Source organism: Ailuropoda melanoleuca, chromosome 3 (assembly GCF_002007445.2).
Source record: "Ailuropoda melanoleuca isolate Jingjing chromosome 3, ASM200744v2, whole genome shotgun sequence".
Taxonomy (NCBI): domain Eukaryota; kingdom Metazoa; phylum Chordata; class Mammalia; order Carnivora; family Ursidae; genus Ailuropoda; species Ailuropoda melanoleuca.
The window spans coordinates 69,404,184-69,427,042 of record NC_048220.1 but is presented as its reverse complement, the minus strand read 5'-3'; the positions used below and the strand labels follow the sequence as shown (position 1 = coordinate 69,427,042).

At 35.1% G+C, this 22,859-nt stretch overlaps 1 protein-coding gene across 2 annotated transcripts; it reads left to right on the top strand.

The window, feature by feature from the left end:
• Window positions 1–158: 158 nt before the first annotated feature.
• Window positions 159–22,771, top strand: RIOK2 (RIO kinase 2). Of its 2 annotated transcripts, XM_002919630.4 has the most exons (10): window positions 159–330; window positions 3,227–3,365; window positions 4,137–4,253; window positions 6,267–6,442; window positions 9,337–9,425; window positions 11,343–11,534; window positions 14,126–14,218; window positions 14,947–15,468; window positions 16,976–17,072; window positions 21,495–22,771. In XM_002919630.4, the coding sequence occupies exons 1-10, from the start codon at window positions 265–267 to the stop codon at window positions 21,657–21,659; spliced, it is 1,656 nt and encodes a 551-aa protein (XP_002919676.1). In that variant the 5' UTR covers window positions 159–264; the 3' UTR covers window positions 21,660–22,771. The 2 variants fall into 2 exon arrangements, with proteins under 2 accessions (XP_002919676.1, XP_034512446.1); XM_034656555.1 differs by lacking the exon at window positions 3,227–3,365 and having other exon boundaries at window positions 180–330.
• Window positions 22,772–22,859: the final 88 nt, after the last annotated feature.

Sequence of the window (22,859 nt, the reverse complement as noted above, 5' to 3'; positions counted from 1 at the left end):
GTTAACTTACATGAGAAAATCACCTTACAAAAAATATTCTGTATTGTTCCATGATACATGCATCATAAAACTGAGAAGATATTTCATTTACCCACTCCAGACAAAATTGTTCTTCTATTTATTAAGAAGGACCTGCAGTGAGGCGCGGCGCATGCGCAAGCCATGCGGCGGCTGTGAGGCGCCCGAGAGGCCAGTGTACGACCTTACCTTGTGCTCCGTCCGCATTTGTTGTGAGGGAGTTTCCTGGCTTGATCTTGGGCCGCTATGGGGAAGGTGAATGTGGCCAAGTTACGTTACATGAGCCGGGATGACTTCAGGGTCCTGACCGCGGTAAGAAGTTCGCCGTTTCGGGGCGCCTGGGTGGCACAGCGGTTAAGCGTCTGCCTTCGGCTCAGGGCGTGATCCCGGCGTTGTGGGATCGGGCCCCATCAGGCTCTTCCTCTGTGAGCCTGCTTCTTCCTCTCCCACCTCCCCTTGCTTGTGTTCCCTCTCTCGCTGGCTGTCTCTGTCTCTGTCGAATAAAGAAATTAAAAAATCTTAAAAAAAAAAAAAAAAGAAGTTCGCCGTTTCTCCCTGCTCCCAGTCCTTTGCCACCGCGCGTTTTCCTGTTCCTGCGACTCGGCTGAGAGCTGAGCGCTTTGTAGGCCCTCTTAGGAGACCCGGGCTGGGAATGAGGAAGACCGACCGTCACATTTTTCAAAAGCCTTTGTTCAGAAGCTTTTGTCTTCCCCCAGAGTCCCCATCTTCTACTCATTCCTTACTTTCTGCTCCGCTACTGGTGCTCCAGAGCCACACTTGGATCTCTGTGGCCTGGAACGCTTCTCTGACCCTGGGCTTCCGACCCCCCCCCCCAGAAGAAGAGTTTTTAAAGACTTTTGAGAATTGATAGCACTGAGTTCCTCACTCACAGATTCCCTCACATAGCCTTCATTTAGTTTCAGTCAATCAACACTATTTGTCTGGTTTTTAGTTACAATTCTAGGGAATTCAGAGGGGTACAAGACAAGGGTGACAGATCATCGAGTAAACGGGTTAATCAATGAGGAAGACTATCAGATAATAAGTGCTGTGACGATGATAAAGAGGATAATAGAATAGAAACTATGTGCACGTTTGGGGTGGGAGCATGAATGCCATCTTTAAATTGTGTAGTCAGAGAAGACTTCCAGAGTGGAAGAATCGTTTCTGTTTACTGCTGTAACCAAAATGTTAAGGCTTTTTGAAAAAGTTCCTGGTGCTTTGTAGGTACTGTATAAATATTTGTCAAGTAAAAGAAGGACTGGCAGGGGAGAGGGGGAAATAATAGGAGCTGAATGAGAAGGAGGTGATCCAATGAACTTCTTGGAAAGAGTTCGAGACAGAGGAAACAGCTATACTAAGTGAAAATCTTCCGAGCTAGAAACAGTTTTTGAAGAGTGAAAGAAAAGGCCAGTGTGACTGGAGCATAGTGAGCAAGAGGTTGACTGTTTGCAGATGTAATTGGACAAGGTGAGACAGATCATGTGCTATAGAGCCTTGAAGGCTTGGTAAAGAATTTGGAATATATTCTAAATATAGGGGAGCCACTGAATGTTTTAAGCAGGGAAGTGACAAAAACTAATTTTAATGGTGGTAGTCTTTATGACACAAAGATCAACAACACATAGATTAGGCACTTCCAGAATAAAACAATAAATTTTTAGAAGCTATTATCTTTTACTTAAATAGGCAATACTTAAAGATTAAAGTATCAAATGCAAATTCAGTATGAAATTTGGAAGGTACTTAATTCATCTGCACTTTCTCTAAACACCTGTCACTTCTGAAAGATATCTTCCTTCTCTGCTTCCTCAGCACATTGATTTACTCCTTAATGCCTGACAGAAATAGAAGAGTCAAGAAAGAATGTTAGAGGGTAACAAGGGAAATGAGTTAAGGTGTGAGATTTTGATTGGGACATCAAAACGGTGCCAGTTTTATTTTCCAGAACTTTATTTCTGCAATATTTAAGTTCTTTTTTGAAGCTCACCAACAAATGACCTACTTGTTAAATATAATATTTCAGTCTCTGTTGAGTCTTAACCATCCTTGGTATCAGCAGCCACCTTTCCTTGACTCTTTCTTTCCCTTACTTCTCAGGCACCTCCTACATCAATAATCATACTTTGACTGGCTGCTCTTACCTTTTAATGTGAACTTCCCCAAAAATTCTGTCCCTCAACCCTCCTTTGTCTTCCATTATCTCTTGCCTGAAGATCACATCCACTTCATGGCTTTTCTCTGTTACCTCTATCAAATAACTGACAATTTTATCCTTTAATTATGACTTCATTTCTGAGTATAGCTACATCTTTCCAAATTATCTTAAACATCTTCGTTTGAAAGACCTTCCAGAACTTTGAGTTGTGATTAATGGCCTTAAAACATCTGTCTTCATGTTCTCTCTTCCATAAATACTTTCAAGGGTTTTCAGTTTTCCTCAACAAATCTAAAACTCCTTGGTCTACATATCCAGGCCTTCCATATCTTTCTCAAAAGCGTTTTCCAGCCACATTTTCATGAGTTCTATTTGCCATCACACCTGAGCTACCACCGTACTTGATGTTGCTGTGCTCTGTATTTTCTTACCTATGTGCCATGTCCAAATCTTTTGTCTTTCTCTGATACTCCCTTGTGTGTTTTTTCCGTTTTCCTGTATCTCATAGTCAATCTCAAGTGCCACGTCTTTGAAACTGATCCCTCAGCTAGAATTATTTTTGTTCAGCCCTGAGCCACTTCCTTTTTAGCACTTACCCATTTCTTGTCTTCTAATAAAGTTAGATTGTAGGTTCTTATTTCCATAACGAGAAAATAAATTCTCCAGGGGTAGAGAGTATTTTTATATATTTTTTAATCTTCCACCATGCCTGTATGTGATACTTTCATATTAAATACCTTCTTAATAAATACCTGAAATATCTATAGTTTTTAAAGATAACTATTTAGATATCAATAAATATCTTAGTATTTGCCACATGTCAGTAACTATTAAGTATTTGCAATTTTTACCCTTAGAGTTTAATAGAGGCAGAATATTAATATCTGTGATTATATAATCAAATTATGATTAGAAATATGTCCAGAATTACATCTCAGGATTGGCTAGGAAACTGCATGATCAGAGAAATTTGAAGAAGTTAATTTTTTAGCATGATTTTGATAGCAGCTCTGTGTTGATTATGATTGCATATGATTCCTTTAATTTCAGGTTGAAATGGGCATGAAGAACCACGAAATAGTACCCTGCAGTTTAGTTGCTTCTATAGCCAGCCTTAAACATGGTGGCTGTAATAAAGTTTTAAGAGAATTAGTGAAACATAAACTCATAGCTTGGGAGCGTACCAAAAGTAAGTATTTGTGGCACCATTTGTGATTTTTCATGTAACTGGCTTCCCCCAGAGCAGGCATTTCAAAGGGTGGAAAATGAAAGTTGCCAGACCAGCAAAGTACTCTTTCTAGACCTGAAAACTGCATACATTTACCATGTTCTATTAGAGCATTCATAGGACCCACCCAGATCAAAGAGAGTGGAGAAACAGCCTCCATCTCCTGATAGGGGATTAACAAGTTCCAACTGGCAGAAGAGCAAGTAGGATAGAGATAATTATTGCTACTATCTTTGGCAAATACATTCTACTGCACTACTCTAAAGCATTAATTCTTAAACCATCTGCAGTGAGGGATGAGTTTCTTTTTTTCAACCTATCATGGATCCATACTTTGATAAAATAACAATAAAAAAGTTATTACTAGAAAAATGAAATTTAAAAAGTGATAAAATACACAAATTCCTTATTAGAGTTAAACACATAAAATAACTTGGTCAAAGTGATATAAAAATTTCTTAAGGTAACCATTTCATTTCAGTTTCTGTGTCTTATCACAGACTGGTAACAAATATTTAGAGACTGGTATCAGTCTGTTTGAGTCACACTTTGAGTAACACTGCCCTAGAGAAAAAAAATACAAATTATAGGAAGAAATGCCAAACTCATAAGACTGGGTAAGCTAATCATTCCAACTAAGATTTCTTATGTTTAAATTCTTCTCATGACTTGAACTAATGTGACTTGATTGTATGATATAAGTAAAATAGTCTTTTGTTTAATTTTTTCTAGCTGTCCAGGGCTACCGGTTGACAAATGCAGGCTATGATTACCTAGCTTTGAAAACACTTTCTTCTAGACAAGTAGTTGAGTCTGTTGGAAACCAGATGGGTGTTGGCAAAGAATCTGGTAAGTGCTAACAGTATTACTGAACTCATTTTCTTCACTCTAGTTTCTGTTTATTTTTTCCCCTGAGAAAGCATTATCTTTTATTTTTCCATTTTTTTCCAACTAAGCAGTAAATTGAAAAGTTGGTTGCAAACAATATAGATGATGAAATTACCCTTATTTTAGTAGATTGTTGTTTTTCATAAGTCTGTCACTGAAAATTCAGTTATAGCAAGTATTAGTTTTCTTCTAATAACTAACATCTTTGGCAGATATTTTATTCTTATTTTATATATGGGAAATGGATATTTGTAATAGTTAAAATATGCAATACAAGTGAGTATTAGAAGACAGTGAATATCTAAAAGCCACAAATACATTTTTCTATCATAGAAATATGGCAGTGCTAGGTATATGTAGAACACAGAAAAAAGCATTCTAAAATAGCATTGAGCAAATTAGTATTGCAGGACTGGTAAATATAGCACTGTGTGTGTGTGTGTGTGTGTGAAATGTATAAAATGAGGTAATGAGACATTTCTTTTTAGATACGCTGCCTCTTAATTTTATGTATAGTTTTTTTCATTAAAAAAATGGCTTTTTTTTTTTTTAAGAACTTTACTGCATGGAAATGATAAATAGTACAAAAGAAAGTACAATAAAATGTAAATCTTATTCCTGACCCCGGTCTCAAATTGCTGTTATTACTTCACAGAGTTGTTAATCTTGCTTGATACCTTATATATCCTTTTAGAAATGTTCTGTGTTAATACTAGTATATAAGGTACTGAAAATATGTTTATATGCATTTACGTCTTTTTAATCACAAGTGAAAGCAAATATTACTTAACTGTTTTACACCTTGATTTTTTTCCACTTGATGCTTTTTCTTTTTCTTTTTTTTTTAAGATTTAATTTTTAAGTAGTCTCTACATCCAACCTGGGGCTCTAACTTAAAACCCCAAGATCAAGAGTCCAGTGCTCTACTGACTGAGCCAGCCAGATGCCTCTTGATGCATTTCTGATATCATTTCATGTTAACAGATAGGTCTTTTTCATAGTTTCAGAGTTTTTACATAGTATGAGTACTCAGTAATTGATTTACCAGTCCTAGTTGTTAGGGGCATTTATGTTATTTCATCTTTTCTTTTGTAAGTAATGGCATGGTGGACATCCTTGTGCACAAGTGTCTGTGCAAATGTGCAAATAAATTTGTAAATACAGTCTTAGAAATTGAATTATTAGTACAAAAGTTATGTACATTTAAAATTTGGTAGTACCAAATTTCCCTTCAAACTTTTACGCTAATTTATAATCCTGACAGTGTGAAAGACAGATTCTTGATGTGTAATAATTAAAATTTTTCATGAATAATTAGGACATATTTTAAATGTCACTATTTCAGATAGCAACTTTTTTTTAATAATTGGAATACTTATGGAAAGATTTCCATACTGATTACTATAGGATTATATTCTTTTTTTTTTTTTTAAGATTTTATTTATTTGACAGAGCACAAGCGGGGGAGCAGCAGAAGGAGAGGGAGAAGCAGGCTCTCCGCCAAGGGGAACCTGATGCAGGGCTCAATCTCAGGACCCTGGGCTCACAACCCGAGCCAAAGGCAGACACCTAACCAACTGATCTACCCAGGCGCCCCTGTATTCTAACAACTGAATATTATTTATTGAAGCAGTTGAAGAATTGAACTTCATGTTGTTGAAAAAAAAGATATTAAATCACTTCTCATACATGTAAGACACTAAGAGACAGTTAGATTTTTGCCACTAAATTGAACTGAGTATTGAGCACCTTTGGAAGGAATAACCTTTGACACACTACATCCCTGTTTTCTTTTGTGGTAGATATTAATACATGTCATCTTATTTTGCATTGTAATTAAAATAAAGAATTCTGCTGAGTAGTAAGATTCTTGGTTATTAGGAAAGAATTTGATGCAAATAAAATCAAAATTCGGAAATTACAGTTGTTTGGAATGATAGTATAATAATGATCTTTTCTAAATCTTGGCTCTAGATATTTACATTGTTGCAAATGAAGAAGGGCAGCAATTTGCATTAAAGCTTCACAGATTGGGAAGAACCTCCTTTCGAAATCTGAAAAACAAACGTGATTATCATAAACACAGGCATAACATGTCTTGGCTTTATTTATCTCGTCTCTCTGCCATGAAAGAATTTGCCTATATGAAGGTATTTGGTAAATACTTTTATATTTCTTAACCAAATAATATGTGTAGCATTTGTTACCAGTCTGTTGCCAGTCTGTTGCCCCCACATCTCTACCCCCCGTCCCAATTCTTTCACTTTTAACTGTTGATTATTTCTGTTATTTGCTTTTCTGGTGACTTTTTTTCTATGCGAAGGCATTTTTCATTGTTACCAATGCAAATTAAGGCAACATGTGTTCTGCAATATTAATAAGATATTATCTTACAATAAGAGATAATATTCTGCAATATTAACAAATAGCCTTAAATAATTAATGATGTAATTGCATCACAAATGTGTGTGTGAATGTGTATCTATTCAGTATACATAAATATGCATACATTTGTCTTTAGTTGAAAACCCCAGGGAATTACCTATAGTAGTTATCTGTAGAAACCTTAGTGTCTCAGATAAGTTGACTAGTATTTTTCTTTCATGTAATGGAGAAGAAATGTTGATTTACAAATATGCATGCATATTAGGAAAGGTAAAAATCTTTAGCCTTTAACCTTTCACCTTTAAAATTAAGTTCAGGATAGATCTGTTAAATATCTTTAATAACCAAATTAAGTATCTTCAATAACATTTAATTAAACAGAAAATGGTATTGTATTATTATTATTCTCCAGTAGTGTTTATTTGTGACTACTTATCTTCACTTTTTAAATTTTTGAATTATTAAAAGTCACACTGGTGGCACTCGGCTGGCTCAGTTGAAAGAGCATGCATGCAACTCTTGACCTTGGGATTGTGAGTTTGAGTCCCACATTAGGTATAGAGATTACTAAAGATACATACATATATACATTAAAAAAAAAAAAAAAAGAAGTCACTCTAGTATATGACCAGTATAGGAAACTCATAGGAGTTTCGGTTTGGTGTTCTTTCAGTAGGTTATTTTAATTCATGGGCTTAAATTTTTAGTAATCATGGGGGAAGAATTCTCAAGACAATATAAGTGATACTGATACCATACATGATAGATGTTTCTTGTCTTATACTAATGGTTTGTAACTAATGGTTGTAACCTGTTATAGACAATCAGTAAGTAAGCAGTTTGGTAGAGATTGTTACGCATTTTCCCAAAACTGCATTCGGTGTTGTCTCAGATGTTTATTTGAAGGTACTAGAATAGAACCTGGTTGTGCATAAATATGCTCCTTAAATTTGTGCTCTTTTTTCCCTAGAGAGTAAAATAAGATTAGGTGATAGCTTAAGGATTAAGCCATCATGTAAGAGCTAGACCACTATGACAGTAGTTAAGGTTATTATATGCTATTGAGCTGCCAAGGCATGTTCAAAAGTACTTGCATTGGAAAAAAAAAAAAAATCTTTAAAGCCAAACAGGCAAAAACCTTTGGGGACTAGGAAGTAGTTCAGTTCCTCTAACAAAGAAGGTAGGAATAAACAGCTTTATAAAACTAACACTGTTAATAGATAAATGTTAAATATCAGTTGTATGCCTACCACTGTATCAAGTACCTGGTGTACAGTGGGGTGAAGGTGTGGATACCAAAAGAATAAGTAATGCAGTCAGTGTCTTAAAGTTGGGAATACAACACAAATATATACAAAGAATAGTTTAAAAATTATATGTTACGTTTAGAGAAGCTTCTGTAGACTAGAACAGTTGATGAAGGAGGTTTCATAAAGCGAGTAGGAGTTGAGTAGAGTCATGAAGCATGCATATAATTTGTCTCTAAGGAGAAGATGGTAAGACAGTGTACTTTGCAGAGGAGCCACTATGGGCAAAGACATGAATATGGATGTAAGCCCTGTCTGTACTCCGGAGTCCTTATTAAAAAGAGTATTAGAAAAACTAGGACTGTGTAAGTGGATTAAAGAATTTTGAAAACTAGGAAAAATTTTCCAGACTGAAATCAATACTTAATAAATATTGTAGATTTTTTTTTAATGGAGCATTGACATAAGTATTTTAATTTGGTACTGGTACACAGAATAACAGAAACAGTGGCAAGAGCTAGAACCACTGTTGGAGCAAATAGGTATAAGTAACAAAGGCCTACTTTGAAATGGTAGCATTCTAGATTGTAGAGGGCATATATCTAAGATATTCGGACTTTGTTAGCAATAGGATAGAAAAAGTAAAGTATATGGGGGAAGGGTGGATTTATGGTTGATCTGAAGTAACATCTGACTCAGACCGCTACTGTATATATATTTGTCACATAATAGATTTATTTATATTCTATACTGTGGTCAGGGCTCTATAAAGTAAAATTCCTGATCTATTGGGTATTTCATTTCCTAATCTGCCAGAAGACAAGAGTATTTCACAATTTATTGCCATGTGAATTTTTTAAAAATTTTTATTTATTTGAGAGAGGACACAATGGGAGAGTGAAAGGGAGAAGCAGACTTCCTGCTGAACAGAGTCTCTGATGTGGGACTCGATCCCAGGACCCTGAGATTACAAACTGAGCTGAAGACAGATGCTTAACCAACTGAGCCACGCAGGCGCCCTCCATGTGAATTTTTAAGCACACTCCCAATTTAATGGCAGAAACTTAACAAAATAAGAAGAGGATATATCCTAAGAGGCTATAGGCTTCTTGGGGACAGACTTTTTAGCATTCATTTCTGTAACCCGAGTATCATGTATAATAGTTAGTAAATGTTCAGTAAATAAATGGTTGGTGGAAGAGTGAATTAAGTAAACTTGTTTAAAATTTTGCTTTATGTATAGCTCATTTTGTGCTGTGCTTATTTGCCATATGTAAATGAGCATGTGTTAACTAATTTTGTAGAGGCTTGTGTGTTTTTTCTTCTGGTTGTGGGCAGGTACATTTACTTTTATTTTTCCCTAAAAATTAATGACCTCTTCGTTAGTTTATACCTGTTTTGCTATGTTTTAGGCATTGTATGAGAGGAAATTCCCAGTCCCAAAACCAATTGATTATAATCGCCATGCAGTGGTCATGGAACTCATAAATGGCTATCCTTTGTAAGTATTTATTATTTTTGAAACTGTGGATCCTAATAAATAAATGTAAGGTGTAGTTTTCAAAAATAAATTTTTTTGATTAAGTGGAATATTACTTCTGGGAGATAATAAATTAATGGAAAGCTGTAGTCTCAAATGCAAATTAAAAATTCAGTTTCATTCTGACAGTATGGATTTTGTAATCTCTGTGATTCATTCAACAAGTATTTATTAACAACCTAGTATATACCAAGCACTCTTCTAGGCTCAGCAGTGAACAAAACAAAATCCCTGCCTTCATAGAGCTTATGTTCTGTTGGAAGGAGACATGCAATAAATAGCTAAACAAGGAAATGTATGATTGATTATCAGATGGTAGAAAATGCAGAGGATAAAAATAAAGCAGGTAAGGGGGCAGGAAATACTGAGGTAGGTGGAGGAAGCTGCTATTTTTATATAAATGGTCAGGAAGAGTCTCATTGATAAGGTGTTTTTTGAGCACAGTCCTAAAAGAAATGAGAGAGAAAACCATGCAGCTATCTAAGACATCCAGATAGGGGGGGCAGCAAGTACATAAGTCCTGGGATGGGAGCATGCCTGTATTTTCAGGGACCAGTGAGGAGCTGGTATGGCTGGAGTTGAGTGAGTAAAGGCAGAGATTATAAGCGATGAGATCAGAAAGGCAGCAGGCAACTAGATCATTTAGGGTTTATAGGCCACTGCAAGGAATTTTTAATTTCTTTTTTAATGCATTTCATGTATAAATTTAAAGTATGCAACATGTTGATTTCATACATTTGTATATTATAATGTCATTGCCAGTGTAGCAATAGTTAGCACAAGGGCTTTTTTATTTTGATTGGGATAAGAAGCTATGGAAGATTTTGTAGAAGAGACATGATGTGACTATTCTAAAGGATTACTATGGCTGTTGGTTTGAGAATGGACTGAAAGGAGATAAGGACAGAATTAAGAAGACTAATTAGCCAATTATTGTAATAATCCAGGCAAGAGATGATGGTTGTTTAGATGAGAGTTGTAGATTTGAAGGTTACAAAAAATGGTCGGATTCTGGATATATTTTTTAGGTAGAGCCAACATGCTTTTTTTGGGATTGGATATTGATATGAAGGAAGAGGAATGTCAAGGATAACACCAAGGTTTTGGGCCTGAATAACAAATTAATTAGAGGTACAAAGTTGTCATTTACAGAAATGGGAAAGACTATAGAAAGAGCAGCTTGGAGTTAGAGGGTGAAATAGAGTCAGAGGCTCAGTGTGTTTAAGTTTGAGATGCCTTAGAGTTCAGAGAAGTCTGAATTGAGGTCAGTGTAGATAAAGTGTTTAAAGCCATGAGCCTGAATGAGATCACCAATAATGATTGTAAATAAAGGCTCCTAGCAATAACCTTTGAGGAGCTCCAAAATTTAAAGGTCAAGGAAAGATGAACTAGTAAAAAAGACTAAAAGAAGGAATGATAAATGTGGAAAGAGGATAGCCTGAAGAGATGGTGTACCAAGAGCCAAGTGAAGGAACTGTTCAGCTAGGGTGAAGAGGTTTACTGGCACCAAATAATGACTGCTGGATTTAGCAACATGGAAGTCATTGGTAGCTTTGACCAGATCTGTTTCTTTGGAACAAGGTGGATGAAAATGTTTGAGATAGGTTCATTAGAATGGGAGGAAAATGATGAAGAAAGTGCATGTAGAGGAGTTTGGCTATAATTATATAGTGGAAAGAGGATACAGAATTGAGGCAGGACATGCTTCTTTTTTTTTTTTTTTTTTTTTTAAATAGTTGAGAACTGTTATGTCTGTATGCTGGTAGAAATGAAGAGAAAACTGTTAGGGAATTAAGGAATGGAAATAATAATACACACACATGCTTGCTTTCATGAAAATCATAAATGAATACAAATAACCTATTTTCATACTTTCAGATGTCAGATACACCATGTTGAAGATCCTGCATCAGTATATGATGAAGCTATGGAACTAATTGTCAAACTTGCAAATCATGGGCTGATTCATGGAGATTTTAATGAATTCAATCTCATTTTGGATAAAGATGACCACATCACCATGATTGACTTTCCACAGATGGTTTCAACTTCTCATCACAATGCTGAATGGTATATGCTAAAAGTGATTCTGGATATGGGTGTGTTTATGTGTGATGTAATAATTTTTTTCTGGTTTTTCAACTTTGTAATACTGTCTTTTGCGTCAATAACTGGTTTGAAGTGGCTGATGTTAATGGCCTAAAAATTTGTTGGTTTTTTTTTTTAAGATTTATTTATTTGAGAGATTGTGTGTGTGTGGAGGGAAGGGCAGTGGGAGAGGGAGAGAATACTTGAGCGGATTCCCCGCTGAGCACAGAGCCTGACATGGGGCTCAGTCCCAGGACCCCGAGATCATGACCTGAGCCACAATCAGGAGTTGGATGCTTAACCAACTGAGCCACCCAGGGGCCCGTTTTATTAAAGGATGTCAAACTAGGAAAATCCCCCTCTAAGAGAATCTTATTCTTCAGTGTTTTAAAGGGGGGAGGGAATGCACTTTGATCCAGGTTTTAAAACCAGTGGTCATTATGTTTATGCTGTATATTGGAAATCTGAAGAAACTGCCTCTTTTATAAATCATCAGAAGAATTTGAATTACTTGTGTAATCTGACAGACTTTTGAAAGTCACACTTTCTTAACCAAACAACCCTTTATTCAAACTTGTAGGTGAAAGCCCAGTTTTTAAAGCAAAAGCCTGCTCAGAAGAAACAGGGACATAGAGAAGGAAACTCTAGAACCCTGTCCTTTCTGCCTTTCCCCTTTTCTCTCTGCTCCATGGTTGCCTCCAAGAGTGTTTCACCAAGTGTAATTTGATAATTGTGATGACCTTAATAAAAAGTGTGACTTTGGAGTGGACTCAGTTGCCAGACCAAGAATATCTCTCCTGTCGTTTTTAGCTTTTATTTTATTATTAGAAAAGAATTTATGTAAAACCTCATCCCTGACGCAGGGCAGAATCAGTTTGTATGCTGTGATAAGCTCATTCTTCACATTACTTAACCATGTAAGCTGGCAAAGCTGTGAAATATGACAGAATATTTTCTCTTGTATTTCATGATGCAACTGATTGTAATCAGATTAAAGTTGAACATTTTTTCTCCTCCTGTTCCAAGTTAGAATATGAGAAACTTCTCTTTTCCTGAAAGTAATAACTGCTACCACTTATATAATAGAGATAATGAATTTTTGGAAAGTGGGAACTCAAACTAATTTGTGTTCAGTTAAGATTTTCTTCCTCCTGATTTTCATTAGAAAATGTCTATACTTTAGAAAAAGTAATGTCCATTAAATATAAAGAATATTTCCAACCAAATGATTACTAATAGATTATTAGGTGCTTGGGTGATGACTAATCACCATTTTTATTATATGGGGAACAAAGTCACACAACGAAGGAACGTCCAGGAACCACCAGAATTAGAGAAGGAAACAATGACAAATCGTGACATTTGAAGTGTAGGCTGCATTATTCTATAGGAAAACTGTGTGATTTAAGTTGATATCTAATGGGCAAGTACTGGGGTGAAGGAGTTATGCTAAGCACCAGAAATTAAGATATAAATTAATAAAAAATTAAAATACAAATAAGACCTATCTCTGCTTTTGAAGATTTTGAGATTTTGTCTAATTAGCTGAGACATATATAAAAAGATGATTTTAAAATAATTTATTGAGGTTTTTCCCAGGGTGCTCTAAAAGGAAAGAAGAGTGAAATTATCTTTCCAGACTTCATATTTCTCTACAATATTAATTAATTAATATTCAAGCAGGTAGTCAATTCCACGTCACCCTGTTTCTTAATTCTACCTTATCTAGAAACCTAGAAAATTTAATCTGTTCTCACTGCTTTATAGTGGCCTAAAAAACAACCTGATATTCACAGGTCCTTCTACCCTTGGTCCAGATTAACATGTCTTCAGATCATTATTTATAAGCCACGGCATTATTTATCTCTTTTGGCTGTTCTTGCAAATTAGCTAATGGATAATAATAGTATATAAACATAACATAATTTAATAGTCCCCAAACTTTTTCTTAGGTGTCACTCACCTATTTTATCTTTAGCTTTTGCAGTTGACTGGGGTTCTAATGCCTATAGCTGATGAGAAGTATAACCAGACAGACTGGAAACTAAAGAGGAAAAGTGGAAACCTGCCCCCACACCGCAGATCCAGAGACTTCTTTTCTGAGATTCATATACATCTTATCTTCTCTTAGTATGTCTGTTGCAGTATGGGAAGACCTCAAGTTTTCTAACTGTAGGGACTGTTCATCTTTGACAGCTTGCGTTTCCTCTTAGTTTCTCTGCTTTTAGTTTTAGTTTTTTCAAACACACTGGCAACTGATTTATTTTTTTTCTTATGAGTAACATCCTTTTTCGTGCAATGATTAGGAGTGTCATTAATAAGGATATCGTCATTGACTAATAAGGAAAAATATGAGCAACACAGGCTGTATCAAAAATGATTCTTGGGGCGCCTGGGTGGCTTAGTCGTTAAGCGTCTGCCTTCAGCTCAGGGCGTAATCCCAGGACCTGGGGAGCCTGCTTTTTCCTCTCCCACTCCCCCTGCTTGTGTTCCCTCTCTCACTGGCTGTCTCTCTCCCTATCAAAATAAATAAATAAAATCTTTTTTAAAAAAAATGATTCTTGCTTTTACAGGTATTTTGACAGAGATGTTAAATGCATTAGAGATTTCTTCATGAAACGTTTCGGCTATGAAAGTGAGCTTTATCCAACTTTTAGTGATATCAGGTTTGTACTCTGCTTTGTTTATATTTAGTTCTAAGAGTTTTAACAGTTAGTTTCATCTAAAAAAATTTCCAAATAGTGACCCTTCAGCACATTATGATCGTTGCGTATCATTGCTGTCTAATGTATAAATGAAACTTAAAAACCAGAAAATTCCTGTCTTTGGTCTATTAAGGCACTGTTACTGAATTTAGGGGAGGAACATACCTAGTTTCTTAGAAATACACAAACTTTTAATGCAAAGTGCAGTTTGATATGTGAGTAACCCATTTTTAACGAAGCAGGTCGAGTGTTCGTTGGATTTTGTTTTCCTTCATTCATAAGAGAAGCTTTGTTTAATTGATTCATGGAACATAATTATATTTAAATTCTCAAAGCAAAATTTTCCCATTTATTTTATATACTTAGTTATATTTTCTGATTCGAGATGATTGACATAACTTAAAAGGAAAAATCTTTATCTCCTTTTGAAAGTGAATTTATTAAATCAATATCACCTGATGTTTAACCTTTCTGTTAGTATTTGTTGCCTTTCATAGTCACTTTATTCTAAAGTGACAACAAGCCTATATCTTACATTTGTATACTTAACTAAGTATTAGATTTTAGGCAAAGAAAAATCTTTAAAATATATAAACTACTAACTTATTTGAGGATTATAATTTATCAGAATAATAAATACCCATGTCACGTAGATTTTTTTCCTATTGCTTGTCATTCTTTTTTTCTAGGAGGGAGGACTCTCTTGATGTAGAGGTTTCTGCCAGTGGCTACACAAAGGAAATGCAGGCAGATGATGAACTGCTTCATCCAGCAGGTCCAGATGGTAATATTGAAACAGAAGACGGGTCTGAATTCTCACATTCTGATGAAGACATGTCAGAAAAAGTAAAGGTTTGTAGTTTAGAAAATCAGAGTGATCGAAATTCTACAGATGATACAGCTGACTGCTGTTGCATATCATCTGAAGATCTTGAGCAGATAAAGGAAGATGATTTGTCAGAGGAGAGTGCTGATGCACACAATTTTGAAATACCTGAATTCAGTCAAGCTTTAGAAGAAATAGAAGGGCAGGTTGTTGACAACAGTTCTGTAACTAAGTGTTCTGAGGAGAAAAACAAAACTGAAAATGACACCAGGCAAGATGGTAAAGCAGGTCAAGGAGGAATCCCTGTGGGCTATGAAGAGTATGAAGACGCATGCCCTCATCTGATTGCCTTGTCATCATTAAACAAAGAAATCAGGCCTTTCAGGTATAGATTTCTGTTGATTGATTTTTTTACTTTAATGTGGAGACCTGTACTTTCTTTAAGTTTAGTAAGTGAGTGGGTGTGTATTCTTGTTTTTTCCCAAATGATGTAACTGAGCTATATTCTGCCCCATTATGTGTAAAAAATGAAAGCAAATAACCTTTTGTTGTTAAAATTCACATTACACTTTACAATCTGTTGTGTCAGTTTTAAGCAGTTTGCCTTAAACATGCAAACCAATTACTTTAAAAGAATTATTTATAAATAATTGATAAATTGATCTTGACAAATTGATAAAGTTGTAGACAGATGAATGTTCATATATTTTCGTAATTTTACATTTAATATATGTTTGAGTTATATGCAGTCCAATAAACATGCAGTAAACGTGCTCTCTTCCTGAAATATCTACTTACAGTGAATTTTCTCTTGTACTTTGAACCCTCTATCCTTATTTGCTCATGTACAGTTAAGGTTATATAATGTTACTATGTTATTTTTCTTGTAAGAGTTTTTTTTCTTGCAAATATTAATATTAGCAAAAGATAAAAAATTTGATTTTTAGATCTGGGATAGTTTATCCAGAATCAAAAGTTATATTTTAATGAAACGGAGTTTTATGCAAAATAGTAATATGACAAAATTAAATCAATAGTACATTTATTAGGCATTCCTCAGTACATGTTCAGGCTTACATCCTAAGGCTGTAACCTTTAGAGTTTTACTGTGAAGCAAAGCACAAAAGTTTTGTGCCTTTTTTTGTATAACCATATCCGGAATCTCAGGGCTATTACCACTCAACCACTCAAATAATTAGCTTGTAAAATTAAAATCAAGGGTGGCAGTGGCTAAGGAGTTTGAGTAAGTGATAGAAGAAATCTACATAGGTTAAATAGTTTTAGCACGGAATAATTTGTTCTCTTTGAACACATGTTGGGCAAAATTTTTAGTCTTTAGAGTAGAAACAAGATAACATTTTGATGGAAAATATTGACTGTTAGGGGTTAATAGTGTCTGAGTTTCTTATACCTTGTTCGCATTAAAACTTCGATCAATATGTAAAACAGGTTAGTTTCCATCATTTTTTCTGCCTTAGCAAAGCAGACTGCATAGAGTAAGAGTACTCTTTATTCCATCTGTTTGCGAGATGACAGGGAAGTGTTCCAAGGATTTATATTGTAAGAGGCAGATATGTGTAAAGTTCAATGAAAGAAAAGGAAAGGATTAGTGGGAAAGATATGAATTGTGGGGATATGATAACAAATTTGGTGGGTGAAACATTCTACCATTTTGTAATTTTGATAGTGACTATTCGAATGCTGACAAATGAAGTGTTAATATATTGGGATGAATTGTGGGTAGTTTTACCTTCACAGAAATTTTAAATATAATGATCTTTCTGGCCTGTATGTTATGTTTTTTAAGTTTTACTATCTTGTAGGAATAATATAAATTAACCACACATAATTAACTAAAAAATTAACTGGATAATAAAAACTTTTAATTTTAGAGATGAAGAGAATACAGAAGATATTAAACGGTACAGAACAAGAACTCTGAGTGTTACTTCTGCGGGCAGTGTTTTAAGCTGTTCAACAATTCCTCCGGTAACTATTCAACATTTTCCAAATGTCGATTAGGTCATTACCATGGACAGATTGTAGACACTCATATATGGTCTAGTCCCTGCAGTTGAGCAATGAGGAAATTGAGGCCCAGATAGGTTATGTGACTTTGCTCAAGGTTACCCAATGACAGCACTGCAGCTGAAGTGTAAAGATGCACCAGTTTCACTTGCTAGTTCTTTAATTTTGAAGGAGAAAAATAGTTGATTTAAAAATTTTTGGTATCTTAAGTTTTTGTTGGTCATTTAGCAGCTGTGTTCAAAAGAATATCTTAAGGGACATTTTCTGTGCAGGATAGTGAACACAAATCGTCCAGCTCCTGAGGAGCTTTACTGCCTGCCATCCTTCTCTGCAGGGTACCCAATAGGAAGAATCAGTTTATTTCCTTTGTAAATTTTTAAGGAAAGAGATAAAATTACATCATTGGTATATTGGGTGTTTTCCTTCTGCTTAAAGGCATTAAGTTCAAATTCCATTGAAACCAGTTTTTAGTGATAACTTCACTTAAAATGAACAAAAGAAAACCAATTTAGAAGTTAGAAAGGAGGAAATAAAATTATGTGGAATGTGAATTCAAAATTAAAAAAAAGAACTTTGTTTTTACTGAACTTCTGATTTCCAAGTTTCATATGAATTTTAAGTTAAAATGTATGTCTTATGGATATAATATGGGTTATTTACAAAATTAAATCGTAATTATCGAAGACAAGCTAAAAATAACATACTGTATTTTATAATATAGCATACTTGTTATGGTTCTAGGAACTTTATTTGATAATAGAAACATTTAGAGCTTGTCAGACCAAAATAAAAGTGTGAAATTCTGTAAATGTATTTTTTCCACACTCTTTACTGTTGGCCTTGTAATGTACCTGATTTTCTGGATGTAAAACTTAAATCTACGGAATTTTTGAAGCATCTATTAATTATATTAAAAGATAAAAGTCTGCCTTTAAGTATTATCAATCTGTTTTTATTAATAATTTCTTTTTTTATAATAATATTTTTTTATTATGTTAGTCACCACACAGTAGTACATCCCTGGTTCGATGATTCATTAGTTGCGTATAACACCCAGTGCACCATGCAATACGTGCCCTCCTTACTACCCATCACCAGCCTATCTTATTCCCCCACCCCCCTACCCTCTGAAGCCCTCAGTTTGTTTTTCAGAGTCCATAGTCTCTCATGCTTCATTCCCCAATATATAATTTCTCACACTTTTTAGGGGTTCCAGGGTGGTGCAGTTGGTTGAGTGTCTGACCCTTGTATTCGGCTCAGGTCTTGATCTCAGAGTCCTGAGATAAAGCCCTAGGCCGTGTCAGGCTCTCGCTCATACTACTCTCCCACTCCCTCTGCCCCTCCCCCCCCTAAATAAATAAATCTTTAAAAAAAAAAAAAAAAAAGACTTTCTCACACTCTTTGATTGCCTGTCCACCCTTGGCTTTGATATTTTCTGTACTTAATGAGTTTTTATGTACTCTTTTTTCTTTGATTTCTTAGATTCAAAACATAAGTGTAATTTATGTAGTTACAGTGGTGTAAAATCGGCAATTGCATATAAAGGAAGTGTAGATTACTAATTAATGCTGCTTCCTTAAAAATAAAGGTATGCTGTCTTCTGTATATAAAAATGATGACACTGACAGTGTCTTTAGGTCTTGACTTTATCCCGTTTCCCTTATAGCTAAAAGGAACTTAAAGTTTAAAATGGAGTCAAACCTATAATAAATTGCATTATAAAATACAAATTTACCTTCTAAAGAGAAAAAGATCTCTTAAGCCTAGCTTGATCAAAGAGGTTTCCCTGTAGTCAGTGGAAACAAATTGATCATCTTAATTCTACATTCTTTTGGAAATTTGGTCACACTCTTTTCCTTGAGGTCACATTATTTTGTTAAAAGGTCAGGGGAAAACAATTTATTTTGTTACCTCTGTTAATTTGATGATTATTGTTTTACTGTCTGGTAAAAGATTTTCTCTGTGTTCTTTGAAACTGTAATTGTAAGATCTGTTTGCTTCATATAAATACTTTTATAGTTCTCTATTATGGGCAAAGGTGCCGCTTATCAACCCTGTTCTTCCTAATATGTAACAAATTCTAATTAAACATTAAGGTATATTGCTTTTTAATAAATATATACGTGGCCAACAATAACAAAACAATGGAATCAACAAAATGCATGATTTTTGTTAATTTTTTATGTATTCCCATAATAATACACAAGTATTTTATTTCGTGTTTCATCATTTTAAAAAATACATACTAGATTAGTAATCTGTTATCTCCTTATTTTCTTCTTGGTATGATTATCCTATGGTCTCGTCAAAGTGAAGAACCAAGGGGAAATTCAAGCAGAACACTTAGAAAATAAATTGATTTTTTTTTCATGGCATTATTCTAGAGGCCTCTGAACTCCTCTAGTTTAAATGTAGTGCGTGTTCTACTGTTGTCTTCCTGGGACTTTTCGTCATCTTTCCTAGTTCCTTCTCTTTCTCTTACCTAGTTTACTTCTTTATTTGGCAGTACAGATTCCAGTAATTATATGAGCGAATGAGATGGTCGGTACTTTTTATTATTAAAAAATGTCTTATCCTGTTCTCACACTTGATTGGGAGTTTAAGTGTTCGAGTTGTGGTTTGGAAATAACTTTCTTTCAGAATTCTGAAGGTATTGCTCTTTTGTCTTTGTTGTAGTTAAGAAGATGCTTTTCGGGGCTCCTGGGTGGCGCAGTCGTTAAATGTCTGCCTTCGGCTCAGGGCGTGATCCCGGCGTTCTGGGATCCAGCCCCACATCAGGCTTCTCCGCTGGTAGCCTGCTTCTTCCTCTCCCACTCCCCCTGCTTGTGTTCCCTCTCTCGCTGGCTATCTCTCTCTGTGTCAAATAAATAAATAAAATCTTTAAAAAAAAAAAAAAGATGCTTTTCTGGGTGGCTCAGTCGTTAAGCGTCTGCCTTCATCTCAGGGCCTGATCCCAGGGTCCTGGGCTGCATCAGGCTCCCTGCCCTGCTGGGAGCCTGATTCTTCCTCTCCCACTCCCCCTACTTGTGCTCCCTCTCGCTGCCTGTCTCTCTCTCTGTTGAATAAGTAAAAAAAATCTTAAAAAAAAAAAAAAAAGATGCTTTTCTAATTCAGGATTCTGGTCTCCTCTTGGGTTAAGGAGGCTATGATAGTTTTCTGGTCTTCCTAGGGTAGGGAAGAATCCTGGGGGCCAATCACACTTATTCTAAACTTTCAGCCAATCCTACAGCTTTTAGTTCTGAAAATTCTGGGATACCAGTTTCTTGTAAGTCTCTTGCCTTACTGGGTGTGGTGACTACATCTCATGGGGTATCAGCCTCTGCAGGGTCTTGACTTCTGATTCTTCCCTCTCTTCCACCTCTATTCTTGCACCTTTTTTTCCATTGAGAATCATTAAGACTAAAATTAAGAAGGATGACTTGGTAAAGCCTGTCAGTTGAATGTAGTCTCCTTAACTGTGTTAAATAATGTAAAGTCTCCATTTAACTTACCTGGTCCGAAGTTTTATAGTACACATATACAACCCAAGAAACAGTGTGTTAGGCAGACTAATTCTTCTAGCCCCTTTTTACCTCAGATCCGTTATTCTTTAATTTTTTAATGACAGATTTTTAATAAATGCTTCTTTGTGCCTAGCATAGGGTGGGGCATATTAGCAAGAGACCCTTTCTTCAAACTTTGCAGTGTTTATCTCTTTTTTAGGAAATAAGTTGGATGATGCAAGGTTATGTACAATTAAATAACAGGCTGTAGTGCTTCAGACGAAGAAAAGGTTATTGGGAACAGAATATTCAGACTTTTCATTCATCTTGTAAGTGACATTGGCAGCCTGGGTCTTAAAAATTTGCATTTATACTGAGAAAGCATTCTACATCTCCCAGAAATTGTATAAAGTCTTTTCTATGTAACTGCTGCCATCAGGTCATCTCTACACCTGAAGTTATGAAGGCACTCTTGGATACATTTTGACCAGTTGTGAATGCTTTCAAACATAATTTTCTACTGCAAGCCATGTCTACTTTTACCTCGAAATCAGAGGAACAAGCAGTTTTTATCTTGGGTTTTTTGGTTTTTTATTTTTGTTTTCAGTTTTCCTGATGGACGCTAGGTGGCACTATGGCGATTTGTTATTCAAAGAAATGTGTACTACTTTTTGCTATAATCTATATTTCTGTTAGGAATTTAATTTCTCATATTGCAACCGTTAGTTTGGTGTTTATTTTATTGCTGGTTCATATATTACTGTCAGTGTTTGGAATTTAAGAAATTCATGCTCTTAACAAATTTGAAAAAATATTAGCAATGTAAATCTTTGTTTTATTGAATATTTACTCTTTATCAAAATGGTCAATTATGAGTAATACTCTAATGAAATCTTTCCAGGAAATGGTGAAACAGAAGGTGAAACGTCAGTTGACAAAACAGCAAAAATCAGCTATCAGACGTCGATTGCAGAAAGGAGAAGCAAATATATTTACGAAACAACGGAGAGAAAACATGCAAAATATTAAATCAAGCTTGGAAGCAGCCAACTTTTGGGGAGAGTAATATATTTAAGATCTTATATATTTTTCAAAAGGTTACTATGATCCCCTTTTAACCCACCCCTTGGTCTTTTCTAGACCAAGACACATAGATAAATAAATAAACTCTCATTCATCTATTAATTTGACTCATTTGGTATGTGTCTTCCAAAGAATTATAGTAATTCTGCTAAAGCATTCCAATTCTCCCAAGTATTTTAGGTGACTGGTAAATCCACTAAAATCTGTTTTTCAAAATAATCTTTCTTAGGAATATTTGGGTATTTTAAAAAATATCTATCACTATTTTTGTTGTTTTTTGTTTTACTTTGTAGGGTTGTTTTGAGGACTACATAAGATAATGCACAGAAAGCACTTAGAACAATGCCCAGCACTTTATAAATATTCCTTAAAGAGTAGTTATTAGAATGATAATTGTAATGATGTTTATCTTTCTGATATTCTAATGATTTGGTTGCATTCTGTTTAGCCACTGGAAGAATTTACTGTCATCTGTTTTTTTTAGTTTCCAGTATTAAGGATCAGCCACTAAAGCATAATATTATTTTCTGCTTTTTAAATTGGTATTGCAGTCGTGGAAACAGAAATTTGCCATGGTCTCACCACAGTTTCCACATTTGCCAGTTTTTACGGAGGCCTGAGCAGAAGTACAAGAGATAGGGGTGTGAGGAGATAGAAGGGATGAAGAATGAAAACTTCTAATTTTTTTAGCTGGGTGGGTCCAGAACATGTTTTCACTTCAACAGTAACAAATAATACAGGAGAGAAAGAGAAAGCCTAAGACATGGTTCCTCCGTCAAAGACTTTGTAATACAATGAGATGTGAAGATGGACGCTAAAGTGTATGTACCTGATGATGAATTCAAGTCTCAGTATTGCCTAATGGGCTGAAAGAGGCGTCGCCCGTGGTGAAAAATGGCCACTAGATGGCAGTGTCACTCCACAGTCACCGGAAAGAATGTCCTACGATTATTTGCATCTGTGATAATGATCTGCCAAAAAAAAATAACATTTATTTCCAAGAATGATAAAGACTGCAGATTCCCTTTCACCTTTGTAAAATTCATTCTACTATTTGCAAGACCTATCATCTAATAAATTACCTTTAACAATGGAGATGCAAGAAAATGTCTAATACAATTCCCCTGAAAATTAACTTATACTAATTTGGGAAGTGTTTACCTAGCTTTGAATTTTAGATGTG

Bases quoted from the DNA above. Each gene is read 5' to 3' on its own strand.
- RIOK2 (XM_002919630.4), top strand. From the start codon at position 265: ATGGGGAAGGTGAATGTGGCCAAGTTACGTTACATGAGCCGGGATGAC. The intron at 9,426-11,342 runs GTAAGTATTTAT...TCATACTTTCAG, and splicing joins CTCATAAATGGCTATCCTTT to ATGTCAGATACACCATGTTG. The intron at 15,469-16,975 runs GTATAGATTTCT...TTTTAATTTTAG, and splicing joins AAAGAAATCAGGCCTTTCAG to AGATGAAGAGAATACAGAAG.